General features: G+C 42.2%; 1 protein-coding gene across 1 annotated transcript in view; it reads right to left on the bottom strand.

Annotated features, from left to right (window-relative positions):
- Positions 1-10,571, bottom strand: part of SGCB (sarcoglycan beta) — a 29,546-nt gene extending 18,975 nt beyond the window's left edge. The window contains exon 1 of the mRNA XM_065914046.1: positions 10,472-10,571. Within this exon, the coding sequence (XP_065770118.1) occupies positions 10,472-10,510 (39 nt within the window). The 5' untranslated portion in view covers positions 10,511-10,571. The remainder of the gene's footprint in view (positions 1-10,471) is intronic.
- Positions 10,572-15,833: the final 5,262 nt, after the last annotated feature.

Below are 15,833 nucleotides of genomic sequence, written 5' to 3'. Positions count from 1 at the left end.
AGACACACTCTACAGTGGAACTATTTTTATTAATTATTTATAAAGATCTGCTTAATCATATATATATATATATATATATTTCATTTACATGAGAAGAATTTAGAAAGGCTAATACACTTTACTTATCATTCCAGTTGGCTAAAGTTAATATTATCCTAGACCAGCAGTTTTCAAAGTATGGGCTGGGAAGGTCCCTAAATCCTTCAAGTGTCTGGAGGGTGAAAATAATTTTCAAAAGAAACCCACTATGATGTTGTTTTCTTTTTTACTCTTCTTCTCTCATGAATGTGCAGATGACCCTTGAACAAAATGGGTTTGAACAGCATGGATTCACTTATATGTGGATTTTTTTTCAATAAACATATTGGAAAAAATTTTGGAGATTTTCAACAATTAAAAAAAACTTGCAGATGAAATACTGAAAAAATTAAGAAAAAGATTTGCTGTGAATGTATAAAACATGTAGGTACATAAGGTGAGTAATATTTAATATAAAATTAATAACAATTTCCTTACTGTTTTATAACCTTGTTTTTAAAGAATTATATTATGTACAGTCTCTCTGTCTCATAACTGGAGAAACTGGTTATCAGCCAATCAACCCATATCACTGGCTTTTTAAAAAGGATATGAATATGACTGTGATACTTTATGCCATAAAAAGTTTTTTTTACAATTCATTCACTAGTGTATAGGTTAGGCTACCATGAAGGAACCGTACTGATTAACATTTGTTATTCAGTCGCTGAGTAGTGTACAGCTCTTTTGAGATCCTGTGAACTATAGCCCATGAGGCTCCTCTGTTCATGAGACTGCCCAGGCAAGAATACTGGAGTGGATTGCCATTTCTCCAGGGGATGTTCCCGACTCCGGGATCAAACCCGAGTCTCCGGCACCGACAGGCGGAGCCAGCGGGGAAGCCCACTGGCTACATTAAGTTACCATAAAGCAACCACTGTGCTGCTGATACTGCTGGGGAAAATATCAACCACCTCAGAGATGCAGGTGATGCCACTCTAATGGCAGAAAGCAAAGAGGAAGTAAAGAGTCTCTTGATGAGGGTTGAAGAGATGAGTGAAAAAGGTGGCTTAAAATTCAGCATTCAAAAAACTAAGATGAAGGGATCTGGTCCCATCACTTCATGGCAAATAGATGGGGGAAAAGTGGAAACAGTGACAGATTTTATTTTCTTGGGCTCCAAACTCACTGTGGTGACAGCAGCCAGGAAATTAAAAGACGCTTGCTCCTTGGAAGAAAAGCTATGACAAACCTAGACAGCGTATTAAAAAGCAGAGCCATCACTTCACCGACAAAGGTCCATATAGTCAAAGGTATGGTTTTTCTGTCTTTCCTTCTGGCTCAGCTGGTGAAGAATCCACCTGCAATGCAGGAGACCTGGGTTCAATTCCTGGGTTGGGAAGATCCCCTGGAGAAGGGAAAGGCTGCCCACTTCAGTATTCTGGCCTACTTAGAACTGGACATGGGACAACAGACTGGTTCCAAATAGGGAAAGAATTACATCAAGGCTGTATATTGTCACCCTGCTTATTTAACTTATATGCAGAGTACATCATGAGAAATGCTGGGCTGGATGAAGCACATGCTGGAATCAAGATTGCCAGGAGAAATATCAATAACCTCAGCTATGCAGATGACACAACCCTTATGGCAGAAAGCAAAGAACTAAAGAGCCTCTTGATGAAAGAGAAAGAGGAGAGTGAAAAAGTTGGCTTAAAGCTTAACATTCAGAAAACTAAGATCAAGGCATCTGGTCCCATCACTTCAGCTCAAATAGATGGGTAAACAGTGGAAACAGTGACAGACTTTATTTTTGGAGGCTCCAAAATCACTGCAGATGGTGACTGCAGGCATGAAATTAAAAGACATGTTAAAAAAAAAACAGCATGTTAAAAAGCAGAGACATTACTATGCCAACAAAGGCCCGTCTCGTCAAGGCTATGGTTTTTCCAGTGGTCATGCATGGATGTGAGAGTTGGACCAGAAAGAAAGCTGAGTGCCGAAGAACTGATGCTTTTGAACGGTGGTGTTGGAGAAGACTCTTCAGAGTCCCTTGGACTGCAAGGAGATCCAACCATTTCCTAAAGAAAATGAATCCTGAATATTCACTGAAAGGACTGATGCTGAAGCTGAAACTCCGATACTCTGGCCACCTGAAGTGAAGAACTGATTCATTTGAAAAGACCCTGATGCTGGGAAAGATTGAAGGCGGGTAGAGAAGGGGACAACAGAGGATGAGATGGCTGGATGGCATTACCGACTCAATGGATGTGAATTTTTTTTTTCCATTTATTTTTATTAGTTGGAGGCTAATTACTTTACAATATTGTAGTGGTTTTTGTCATACATTGACATGAATCAGCCATGGATTTACATGTATTCCCCATCCCGATCCCCCCTCCCACCTCCCTCTCTACCTGATCCCTCTGGGTCTTCCCAGTGCACCAGGCCCGAGCACTTGTCTCATGCATCCAACCTGGGCTGGTGATATGTTTCACCATAGATAATATACATGTTTCGATGCTGTTCTCTCGAAACATCCCACCCTCGCCTTCTCCCACAGAGTCCAAAAGTCTGTTCTATGCATCTGTATCTCTTTTTCTGTTTTGCATATAGGATTATCATTACCATCTTTCTTTTTTTTTTTTACAAAATATGTAGCATAATTTATTTAGCTTGTAAATACACTGTTTATCAAAGCCTTCGCCATCTGGCAAAATGAATTATTTCTTTCCTTCTACCCTAAATGCCTTTATTTTTTTTATTTTTATTTTTTTAAATTTTATTTTATTAGTTGGAGGCCAATTACTTCACAACATTTCAGTGGGTTTTGTCATACATTGACACGAATCAGCCATTGAGTTACACGTATTCCCCATCCCGATCCCCCCTCCCACCTCCCTCTCCACCCGACTCCTCTGGGTCCTCCCAGTGCACCAGGCCCGAGCACTCGTCTCATGCATCCCACCTGGGCTAGTGATCTGATTCACCATAAATAATATACATGCTGTTCTTTTGAAACATCCCACCCTCACCTTCTCCCACGCAGTTCAAAAGTCTGTTCTGTACTTCTGTGTTTCTTTTTCTGTTTTGCATATAGGGTTATCGTTACCATCTTTCTAAATTCCGTATATATGTTAGTATGCTGTAACGTTCTTTATCTTTCTGGCTTACTTCACTCTGTATAATGGGCTCCAGTTTCGTCCATCTCATTAGAACTGATTCAAATGAATTCTTTTTAACGGCTGAGTAATATTCCATGGTGTATATGTACCGCAGCTTCCTTATCCATTCATCTGCTGATGGGCATCTAGGTTGTTTCCATGTCCTGGCTACTATAAACAGTGCTGCGATGAACACTGAGGGTGCATGTGTCTCTTTCAGATCTGGTTTCCTCAGTGTGTATGCCCAGAAGTGGGATTGCTGGGTCATATGGCAGTTCTATTTCCAGTTTTTTAAGAAATCTCCACACTGTTCTCCATAGTGGCTGTACTAGTTTGCGTTCCCACCAACAGTGTAAGAGGGTTCCCTCTTCTCCACACCCTCTCCAGCATTTATTGTTTGTAGACTTTTGGATAGCAGCCATCCTGACTGGCGTGTAATGGTACCTCATTGTGGTTTTGATTTGCATTTCTCTGATAATGAGTGATGTTGAGCATCTTTTCATGTGTTTGTTAGCCATCTGTATGTCTTCTCTGGAGAAATGTCTGTTTAGTTCTTTGGCCCATTTTTTGATTGGGTCATTTATTTTTCTGGAATTGAGCTGCAGGAGTTGCTTGTATATTTTTGAGATTAATCCTTTGTCTGTTGCTTCGTTTGCTATTATTTTCTCCCAATCTGAGGGCTGTCTTTTCACCTTGCTTATAGTTTCCTTTGTTGTGCAAAAGCTTTTAAGTTTCATTAGGTCCCATTTGTTTATTTTTGCTTTTATTTCCAATATTCTGGGAGGTGGGTCATAGAGGATCCCGCTGTGATTTATGTTGGAGAGTGTTTTGCCTATGTTCTCCTCTAGGAGTTTTATAGTTTCTGGCCTTACATTTAGATCTTTAATCCATTTTGAGTTTATTTTTGTGTATGGTGTTAGAAAGTGTTGTAGTTTCATTCTTTTACAAGTGGTTGACCAGTTTTCCCAGCACCACTTGTTAAAGAGGTTGTCTTTTTTCCATTGTATATCCTTGCCTCCTTTGTCGAAGATAAGGTGAATGGACGTGAATTTGAGTAAACTCCGGGAGTTGGTGAAGGACAGGGAGGCCTGGTGTGCTGCGGTCCACGGGGTCTCGAGAGAGGGAGACACAACTTGGTGGCTGAACAGCAACAACAAGGCACTCAATGATGTTTTACTGAAATGAATGCGTTTGATAATTTTAGATGTCAGAGATTCCTTCAGACTTAATTTCTCTAGATTTCCCCCTACAAACCCACAGCTTGTTCTCTTTTGGATTCTCAGTCATTTTTAAGAGTATAAAGAGAACCTGAGACCAAAAAATTTGAGAACCCCTGACTATGGTTGAATGACATTGTAGGTGATTACTTGGTATATCATGAACATAAAAGGAGTAGAAATGCTTACTGCCCAACTTTCATATTTTTGAGTTTTGAGAAAATTAATTTATTAAATAAGCATTTTTTAAGCCCTTTAGGCTTTAACATTAACCCCATACATAGGAATACAAAAGAAATACAGGACAAGATCCTTATCCTCCGGGTATTACAAACGTGATTTGGGTACACAAAGCTAGCATACACATAGTTAGTAATGCAATAATGTATTCTGTGTGCTCTGATGCCAAGATCACCAGTGCAGACAACACATGCTGTGGAGCTCATGGGAGAAGAGACAGCATGGCTTGGAGGTGTCAGGGAAGCCAGAAGGAGCAGGTGGGTCAGATCTGGCAATGCAGGCCGGATCAAGGTGCAGAGGAGGACAGGCTGTGGAAGTTTGGGGACACCTGTGAACAAAGTCTAGTCTTTATATCTGTTGATTTGCGAGTCACCAGAAGTCCCTGAATATGAACGGTATATGTTTCAGGATACTAAATGTGTGAGTATTTGCAGGAGACACAGGAAAGAGGAGAATATTAGCAAGTAGGCTGCTGGGATGTTGTCGGAAGGGAGACCCAAGGTATTGAGGGCCTAAAACAGGTGGGGTGAAAAAGGAGAGATTAAAAATACACTTCAAGAGAAGAATTAAGTGAATCTGAAGCCACTCACGTTTACTGAATGGTGACTACTTAAACATGGGGAGTGAGGCAGGGGGCTCTTACATACACTGCTTTTGAGCTGAGTGAGAGACCATCACACGCCTCGAAGGTGATGAGAAGGGTGGACAAGGTGTTAGGTCAGTCAGGACCTGAGATTTGAATTGGAGAGTCTTCGGCTTCACAGTAAATTAAATCTATGAGACTAATATTGGTCTACTGTAAGAAAACAACATGAAGCAGTGGTCCCCAAACTTTTTTGTGGCACCAGGGATCAGTATCATGGAAGACAATTTTTCCACAGACTGGGGTATAGGGGGATGGTTTTGGGATGATTCAAGGGCATTACATTTATTGTGCATTTATTTCTATTATTATTCCATCAGCTACACCTCAGATCATCAGGCATTGGGTCCCGGAAGTCAGGGACCCCTTTTATAGAGCAAAAGAACAGAGTTAAGGAAGTACTCTTGGAAAACTTTGTGCAGGAACAATGGAAAATGAGAAATACAAGAAAACTAAGGATGTGCAGCATTGCTGAACTCAATATGGTAAGAATCGCCTCTGTGATTTTCAAACTCTAGGTAGCAAACTGGTAAGTACAAACAGTCCTGAAAAGATGCCAGCAAGTGTACATTTATTTTCATTAAGAGAGAAGACTGTAAGTAAAGAATTATGTACAGTCAGAGGAAAACTGTGCTTGTTCTTGTTGTTAGGGTCTTTCTGTCCCTTCCCTCCAACCATTTGTAGGAAGACTCACATGTTTGATGGCAGAGGGAAACATGCCAAGAAGGACAAAGACCAGATACCTCAGAGTAGGGCAGAGTAATGAGGGAAATGAGATTCTCCAGGAGACAGGAAAGAAAGTGAATGTACAGGAGAGTCTTAAAGGTGGGCTCCCACTTCATTCAAATGGTTCACACCAGGAAGAGAAACCATTTCTATTTTTCCTCGGGATGTAAAAGGCAAGGTTATCTCTCAGTAAAGAGCGGACAGGGCAGCTGGAATCTTAGCGTGGTTGCAGGGGTAGCAGGCTGGTTGAGGGCTTATGGAAAACAGAAAAAGACAAGGATAATCATTGTGGGTTATGTGGCAAACAAAATTTTTTAAACTCCACCAAGTGGTAAGAGTAAGCGTCTTTTAATTTCATGGCTGCAATCACCATCTGCAGTGATTTTGGAGCCCAAGAAAATAAAGTCTGACACTGTTTCCACCGTTTCCCCATCTATTTCCCATGAAGAGATGGGATCGGATGCCATGATCTTAGTTTTCTCAATGTTGAGCTTTAAGCCAACTTTTTCACTCTCCTCTTTCTCTTTCATCAAGAGGCTCTTTAGTTCTTCTTCACTTTCTGCCATAAGGGTGGTGTCATCTGCATAGCTGAGGTTATTGATATTTCTCCTGGCAATCTTGATTCCAGCTTGTGCTTCCTCCAGCCCAGCGTTTCTCATGATGTACTCTGCATGTAAGTTAAATAAGCAGGGTGACAATATACAGTCTTGACGTACTCCTTTTCCTATTTGGAACCAGTCTGTTGTTCCATGTCCAGTTCTAACTGATGCTTCCTGACCTGCAAACAGGCTTTTCAAGAGGCAGGTCAGGTGGTCTGGTATTCCCATCTCTTTCAGAATTTTCCACAGTTTATTGTGATCTACACAGTCAAAGGCTTTGGCATAGTCAATAAAGAAGAAATAGATGCTCCAAAATCACTGAAGATGGTGATTGCAGCCATGAAATTAAAAGACACTTACTCCTTGAAAGGAAAGTTATGACCAACCTAGACAGCATATTAAAAAGCAGAGACATTACTCTGTCAACAAAGGTCCGTCTAGTCAAGGGTATGGTTTTTCCAGCGGTCATGTATGGATGTGAGAGTTGGACTAGAAAGCAAGCTGAGCACCGAAGAATTGATGCTTTTGAACTGTGCTGTTGGAGAAGACTCTTGAGAGTCCCTTGGACTGCAAGGAGATCCAACCAGTCCATCCTAAAGGAGATCAGTCCTGGGTGTTCACTGGAAGGACTGATGTTGAAGCTGAAACTCCAATACTTTGGCCACCTCATGCAAAGAGCTGACTCATTTGAAAAGACCCTGATGCTGGGAAAGATTGAGGGCAAGAGGAAAACGGGATGACAAAGGATGAGATGGTTGGATGGCATCACCAACTCAATGGACATGGGTTTGGGTGGACTCCAGGAGCTGGTGAAGGATAGGGAGGCCTGGTGTGCTGCGGTTCATGGGGTCGCAGAGTTGGACACGACAGAGCGACTGAACTGAACTGAAGCGGTAAGAAAGGCTTTGTAGAAGATCACTCAATCTATTCAACAGGTTTAACACAAAACAAGTTGCTGAAAAAAGTCGTGTAGGTTGTGTATGCACATGAGGTGCAGAGGCTATGAGGGCGCGTCGTTGTTGCAAACATTTTAGAGTTGAATTTGTATTTTGGTAGTTTTTCGGCCAAAGGAAGTAGAATATCTTAGGGAAAGCGAGCTTGCTTCTAATTTTCACAGATCCAGTATAGTTATGACAGTGATGTCAGATGGTCAATTTAGAAGTCTTAGCCAGAGTGTGAATACAGGTCTACATAAGAGACAGGGCAAATCTTACCTTCCTGGGATGAATTCTTTACTTTTCTCTGTCAATTCATGTACATCAGTATATTTCATTCTTTGCACTTGCCATTTACAGATGAGTTACTATGTGCCAGATGTTCCAGACTACCAAGACGTGCAAGGCACAGCACCTACTTTCAACACACTTACTTACAGGCCAGCAGAATAGACAGATGGAGCCACTAGCAATTACAGTTCAACATGGCAAGTGCAGTTGTAAAGCAATGAAACTGAAAGAGTGCATAAGAGGAATACCCTTTGACTCATCAAGTAAGCTCATCAGTTGAAGATTCTTCAAAAAAGCTGGGGCTTCAGTTGGACATTGAAGGACAAACAGAAGTTAGCCAAGTAAAGTACAGAGAAAGGCATTCCAGGGAGAGGAAACATCATGAAACTGAGTAGAGGTCATCTTGCACAAATTAACATGGTAATTTTATATGGATGGTGGAGAAGATTAGTATACGAATGGGACAAAATGAGAAATGCGATGTAGTTGTGCTTGTATGCTAAGTCACTTTAGTCGTGTCTGACTCTTTGCAACTCTATGGACTGAACCCCGCCAGGCTCCTCTGTTCATGGGATTCTCCAGGCAAGAACACTGGAGTGGGTTGCCATGCCCTCCTCCAGGGGATCTTCCCCACCCAGGGATTAAACCTGGGTCTCCTGCTTTGCAGGCAGATTCCTTACCACTGAGCCATTGGGAAGCCCCAAGATGTGGTTAGGGATCAACAAATGAGTAGATATAAGTACCACATCAAGAATGAGAGACTCTATTCTGAAGGCAATGGGAATTTAAAATAGGTTAGTGATACAGATTTGCATTATAGCAAAATTAAACCAAAAAGAGTTGAACGGGAATAGATGAGTTTAGAGATGGAGATATCAACAGCAGGCTTCCTTAACAGTTCAAATGAGGGCTTGACTGAATTTTGACACTGCGCATCAACATTCGGGAGAGGCCTTAAGAGGTAGAAATGAAAGGGACCTAGTGATTGGATGGATGTGAGTGTGACTTAGGGGGATCTAACATGATCCCCAGGTAGGGCCTGATACATAATTTGTGGGGTCTAGAGCAAAAAGAAAACGTGAGGTTCTCTGTTCAAGTACCAAGCCTGGGAGAGCAGAGCATGAACCCAGAGGTGGGTCCATTCTGAGCTCCCTTGAGCCAGTCCTGCTCCCAAGTCTGTGGCAAGGTGAATGAATGGTTGTAGTAGTCCTTTTAATGGTGATCATGACGCACCATTCACCAATAAAAATTTCTGAGTTTGGGGTGCCTGTGGAAAATTCAATTAAATTCCAACTGGAGACATAAATACCTAACTCTGAAGTGGAGAATAAGGGATGGATCAGATTGCCCAGTCTATGTATAAAGCAAGAATAGAAACTAGGTGGAACTTCAAGAGTATCAACAGGTGATGCAGATGAAAAAAGAACCCTCTAAAACAGGCGCTGATAATTCAGGAGGGAAATCACAAAAGCAAGGGACAATTTCAATCTCAACAACTCAAGAAGCTTTGTCTCCTTTCAATTTCACTCATTTCTTTACATTTTATTGTTAGGTCCTGTAGCTTGCCTACCATCTTTAGCTGATTTTTCTGCTTTTATCTGGCAGTTTAACTTTAACTTTGAAGGTAGATGTCATGTCTTTTATTTTTTATGGCGCTCAGCATGACTGTTCCAGTGATATCTACCTACTCTGTCTCTAAAAGCAGTTAATTACTTAAGAAAATCTTTCCAGACAAGATTTTTCTGAAAACAGAATGCTGGCTACTTGGCTCATTTATTTTTTTCAACAATGCTGAAGAATGAGACTTTTCCAAAGAAACTACCCTACCACAGTTTCTTTTTTAAGGAAGATAATAATTAAGGCGGGGGGAAGCGACTATCAAAATTATTTTTATTATAACAAATCACTCTAGTAACTACAGGTGTAGGTGTGTGTGTGTGTGTGTGTGTGTGTGTAAATGTGTGCATAATGTATAGCCTGCTTTTTGGGAAGAAAATAGCCTTTTAAGCTATTCTAAGTTACAAGTTTACAATGCAGATTAGGAAATACTTGATAAAGCATTTATTAAAAATGATTTTAAACCAACTGGGTAGGAGACAGTCTTATACTTACTGGTGACTTAATTTCCAGAACCAAAGCGGGAGGAGAAACGTGGCTGTCAGCCTAGGGGGACGGCACACAAGAAGTGGCCGCAAGCTGATACCCAACAACAGCTGACTGTTTCTTGGCTGGTATCAGCGGAGGCTGGCGGCTCGTTGGCTGGGGCTATTTTTACCCGCATCTTCGCTGGCCACGGAGCAGGACATGTCCCCGGTACGTCCTGGCGGAGGCTCCCGGCTGCCACGACCCCATCCCGGGCCTCCAGGACAGCGCCCCTCCTGACCCCGCCGAGGGACAGCCAGGCCAGGCCGGGAGCCCGCGGCTGGCTCCCCCTTATCCGCCCTGGAGCCCCTGCCCGGGGTCCCGCCCGGCCTTCGCCAGCATCCAGGGCTGCGGACAGCTCCTCCCGCCCAGCCCCGCCCCGCGGAGCCCGCCCTCGCGCCCCGGCCCCCGCCTGCCGGTCCTACGGAGGACCTCACCGGCAGGACCCCGGCCTCCCCCGGCCCTCCAGCCCCCGGCTGCGGCGGGGCTCACAGACCTGCTCCGCGGCCGCCGTCGCCGTCGCCGCCGCCGCCATCTTCCCGCGCCCGCCGGCTCCGCGCCCTCCCGGCCGCCTCCGCACTCGCGCGCCTGCGCTTGCGCGCTGGAGGGGCGGCGGGGCGGGGGGCGGGGGGGCGGCCCGCCGCTCCTCGCCCCGCCCCCATCTCCGGCCCCGCCCCCATCTCCGACCCCGCCCCCCGGGGCCCCTGGGGCCAGCTGCGCTGCTCCCGGCGCCCAGGCAGTGGCCTCCGGGAGCGTTTTCTCGCGCACGGGGATCCCGTTCGACCTCGGGCCGCCTCTGGATTCTTCCAAAAGGGCGCCCTCAAAATACAGAGGACCCCTCTCCCTTCCCCTCCATTCCCCAGCAAGGAGTGGGGGGCGGTGCTGGTACCATCCCGAGGGCTCCTTGCTTCACGAGTCGGGGTCTCCCTGGCTGGATGCGAAGGGCGCATTTGCAGAGTAATGTGGACGACGGAGGAGGTGGTGACAACGTGGACGGAAGTTAACAAGTTGCTGACAGGCAGCTAAAATCTTGAAAATCGAATGTCCTTAAAGAGGACAGTCACTTCGGGGATGCTTCTTAGTTTTGGCGGGCCTGTGAAGGCTGATGCTTTTTTTCCTGTGGTTTTGGAGGTGGGTTGAATATAGTGTGGATGTATCTCCTGGGGAATCCAATTTAACAGATGTTTACTGCACACCAGGAAGGCATTCAGATATACAAGTAACTCGAGTACACATTCCTTGTTCCCTGTGGAGTCAATATAATCCAGTAATCCTCTTAGTTTAAAAAAAAAAAAAGAGAGAGAGAGGGCAGTGGTGACCAAGGTGTGATAACTATTCCTCAGGTAGCTGAAACTTCTCCTAAGCATCTTGTGGCCCCAGGCCTGCCTAACTCAACAGGAACACCAAACAGACCTGCTGGCCAAATTTTTCTTTCTCTAGGAACTAAGTCAGTTTTGCTTTTTGATGACTGGAGCTGATGTTTCTCTCTCTGCATACTTTACATCAGGGGATTGCCTAGAAATTGTAGTTAGAAGATTCGGCTCTCACCTGGTAAATCTTTTATAATCTTGCCCATCTCTCCTCTAGTTTTGGCTAAGATCAGTACCTAGCTGGTCATCAAGTTCTGCAAATCCTTTCCAAATGCTGGACCCAATTGACTTGCATCTCTAGGTTGACTCCTGCCTGTATCTCTAGGACAAGCTTCATCTCAAGCAGAGACTGTTACAGCTCAGTGCTTTGGGAAGTTAGCAGTAAGCCTCTGATAATAGTCTGGCTGTGGTCCCAATAATACACTCAGATAACTGGGCTTTTGACTGATCCTTAATTCCTATCCCTAATTCTAGTCCTCTAGTCCTTACTTCCTATGCTTTGCTTCTTTTCCTTCTGCTTGAAAAGTCCTTCTCTTTTTCTCTGTCAAGCACACTCTTATTCATCCTTCAAAAATCCATTCAAATGTCATGTTCTCTTTGAGCCTTTCTACCTGCCTGGGCAGTTTTAGCTGGTCTGTTCCTTAATTCTGCTCCTAGTCTTCTACACGAATTTCAGATTGCATTGTATTCTGTTTACCTGTCTTAAGCTCATCTAAAAAATGGGGCGCTCTATATGGAAGATCTGTATCTTACTCATCCTTTTATCTCCAATGCTTAAGACAGTAATGAAACTTAATAAATATCTTAGAATCTGTAATACCCCAGTTTCTAAGACTAGCAGCCCTGCCTTGGTTTTGCCAACCTGTCTCATACATAGAGACAAAGTGCCTTGGCAACACCACCAGTAAAAACTAAATTTAATCACATGCAATTGGGTCAGCAAAAGCGAAAAGATTTTCTTCAAATAGTAATAGAGGCCCTGACCCAAAGGAAACATGGACAGCTGTAGGATAAGAATAGCATGGCACACACAGAAGAGGACTGGGGCGCCTAAAAAGAAGGCTGGCTAGAGCAGAACAGATTATGCCTTTAGCCACATTTGCTGAGGGTTTGCAGCTGTCCCCAGTGGAAATTATGATGAGGATCCCACTGTATGTCCTTGGAGCTCCCTGCATACAAGCTTCTTACATACAAGCATCAGAAAACACACACAGCTCTTGCTATACTGAGGGGTTTGGTTGCTCTTTTGTTGGCTTCATAAAATCCTAATTAAAAATCTCTCCCGCTAACTGATGCAGGTAAAATTCAAAGTGGACAAAAGTAAGAACTTTCAGAAAGCCTATTCCATCCAGATGTTTGACTCATTACACTTCTCTAGGAAAAAAGGCTCCTGGCTGGGTGGTAGAATTATGATGTTTTAAGAACAACCAACTGGCTATTAAATTTGCTTTTCTACCTCTATGGGGTTATGACCTCAGATATAAAGCAGCCAATCATCTCCTTCCTGCCTTCTTTCCTTCTTTGCTTTCCTTTCTTCTTTCTTTTACTTCTTTCTCTTTTTGTTAACAGTTTAACAAACATTTATAGAGGGCTTAGAATGTGCCACTTGCTGTGCTGAGGATATTAAACTAAATAGACCTTTGCCGTTTTCTTTAACTCACAAGCTTATATAGGATGCAGACAAATAAGTTTAACATAGTAGGGTAACAATATCAACATTTCTAAAGTTAGAGAGACAAAGCACAAAGAAGAGAGTAATGAGCTTTGTGGGGGTGGGGGAGTTAGGAAGATTTTGTCAGTTTGAGCTGAGTTTAAATTTATTAAAAGTGCAACTTTGGAGAAACCCCGTGTTTATTTCCTGGAGATTAGCTCTATTAGTTATTACAGCAAGCCTGCAGAGTAAAAGAGGTTCAACTTTTGCTGATTGGCTAATGCTCTCAGAATCAAGGCCTGACCTCAACTGAATTGTGAACCAGAAATTGAGACAACAAGCAAGATTTGCTCAAACTCAACCATAACCAATATGTTAAAAAAAAAAAAAAAAGGAAAAACATTAATGTCAGAACTGCAAGAGATCTTAGACCTCATCAAGTCCATGTTTTTCATTATATAGATGGAAGAAAAGTGAAGCTCAGAATGATTAAAGACTTATGTAAAGTCATGAGAAACCACTAACTGGAAGAGTGTGAGATAAAACAAGAGTATCCACGTCTCAAATTTATTCTTTCAGCTTCTCTAAGATAATCTGATAGTGTACCAAAAAGAAAGATTTGATTTTTCTTTTATTCCCAAATAAATGCCTACTTGATAATATCCTGAAATAAATAGGAACAAAATTAGAGCATCAAAAGATTCTTCAAATAGAACCTTTACTTATCTATATCCTTTCATATATATATATATATATATATGGCTTACCTGGTAGCTCAGGCTTCCCTTGTGGCTCAGCTGGTAAAGAAACTGCCTGCAATGCAGGAGACCTGGGTTTGATCCCTGGGTTGGGAAGATACCCTGGAGAAGGGAACAGCTACCCACTCCAATATTCTGGCTTGGAGAATTTCATGGACTGTATAGTTCATGGGGTCACAGAGTCAGATATGACTGAGAGACTTTCACTTTCACTTTTCCCTGGTCACTCAGACGGTAAAGAATCTGCCTGCAGTGTGGAAGACTCAGGTTTGATCCCTGGGTTGGGAAGTTTCTCTGGAGAAGGAAATGGCTACCCACTCCAGTATTCTTGCCTGGAGAATCCCATGGACAGAGGAGCCTGGTGGGCTACAGTCCATGGGGTCTCAGAGAGTCACACTCTGAGGGACTCTTAACACTTCCTTTATCCTATATATATACTTTAAAAATAGAATCTCAACCTTGTTGAGTGCATGCGTATAGTTTTAAGCATGTGGATTGTTCTTTAATCAGCAACATCTACTGTTTGCATTCCAGGCTCTAACTTTCTCTTAAATTGATTGCCATCCTGCGCCCATCAAAAGTGCTAAGGAAGGGATCATCATTAAGGGCACTTATGAGGATATCTACTTATTCCTACAGGTATGGAAGTTCTAAGCTTGTATCAAGTAACATCACCAGAGAGCAAAGAAATGGGGTGTCAATTGCTTGGCCCTCTCTTTGATGGCACGTGTTCTAGTGTTACCCCCATTGGCATTGATCAAAGGCGAGAGTAAGAAAGTCACATGAAGACTGTTTCGGTATTTTCTTTACAAAGGGGAGGTTATTAAGGACACATTCATCTGTTATTCTATACTCTTTGGAAAGGAATAAACATATTTAAGAACTGGTACCAAAAAATGTGCTTTCATTCAAAGAATTGGTATGTGTACTTTAAAAATCAAATGATAATCATACCATCCATTTTCCTTTTTTTTTCTTGACTGCTATAAAGCCCCAAAATAAATGTAAAATAAGGCTCAATATTAGTACACAGGCTTAAACTGGGGGCATATTTGTTTCTTTCACTAATTTTTTTCTAAATCCAACAAAGATGTTTTCTACAAACTTTTTACTATAAGCGATCTGAGATTCTCTTTTGGAAGTTTTAAGGGGATAAATAATGAATAAGTATATAAAACGTTTCCTTTGAGTACTTGAGAGTTATGCTTGTTACTAGTAAGCATCAAGTTCTTGCTATGGACAACCATGTTCCAGAGCTCTATGGAAACTAAGGGGTGCATGAAATGACTGGGAAACCTGAAAGGTCTTGAATCTAGTTGTGATGGTTGAGTATTGTAGAGATAAGGTCAGGTAGCATATTCTAAAGTGATTTCAGACTCATTCTATCCTAAGACTCCATATATCTATTAAATGCATAATATGAACATTTGGTCAAAGCATATTCTATTTTGAGTTGGCTTAAATATTGATATTTTGAGTAACATTTTTCTGAAGGTGGTCAAGTTTTTGGATAGCTGTTTCTGAGTAAGTTTTCATAAAAGCAGTTTGTGTTCATGGTGGAAATTTGAAAAATCGGAAAAGTATAAAGGAACTAATTAAAATCATCCATAATCATGCCTTGGGTTCATGTTGTATAATGTAACACAATATATATAATTTAGAGACCTGCTTTTTTCACTTAACATTATATAGTAATAATTCCTAGATACTAGCTGTTCAATAATGAGATTTCTATTGTGAAACATTCCATTGAATAATTTACTCAATCAGCAGCCCTATTGGTGCTTTATATGTTTCCAACCTACTCTTCTCTGTTTAATATTAGTACTGAGACCTATTGTACATTTGTAGCAATAGTAATCATAGCATTTAGGAAGCAAATTTATAGCATTTGCTGAAACATGTCAATCACTGTGTTGCACTTCACATGAATGATCTTATTTAGTCTCTAATAACACTGTGAAGTAGCAACTATAGTAAGATGATATAAGGGCTTCCTAGATGGCTCAGAATCCATCTCAGGAGACACCATTTGATCCCTAGGCTGAGAAGATCCCCTGGAGGAGGAAATGGGGAAAG

The sequence above is a fragment of the Muntiacus reevesi genome, chromosome 22 (assembly GCF_963930625.1).
Source record: "Muntiacus reevesi chromosome 22, mMunRee1.1, whole genome shotgun sequence".
NCBI classification, from domain to species: Eukaryota; Metazoa; Chordata; class Mammalia; order Artiodactyla; family Cervidae; genus Muntiacus; species Muntiacus reevesi.
The sequence above is the reverse complement of the archived record's forward strand: the minus strand, read 5'-3'. Positions and strand labels throughout refer to the sequence as shown.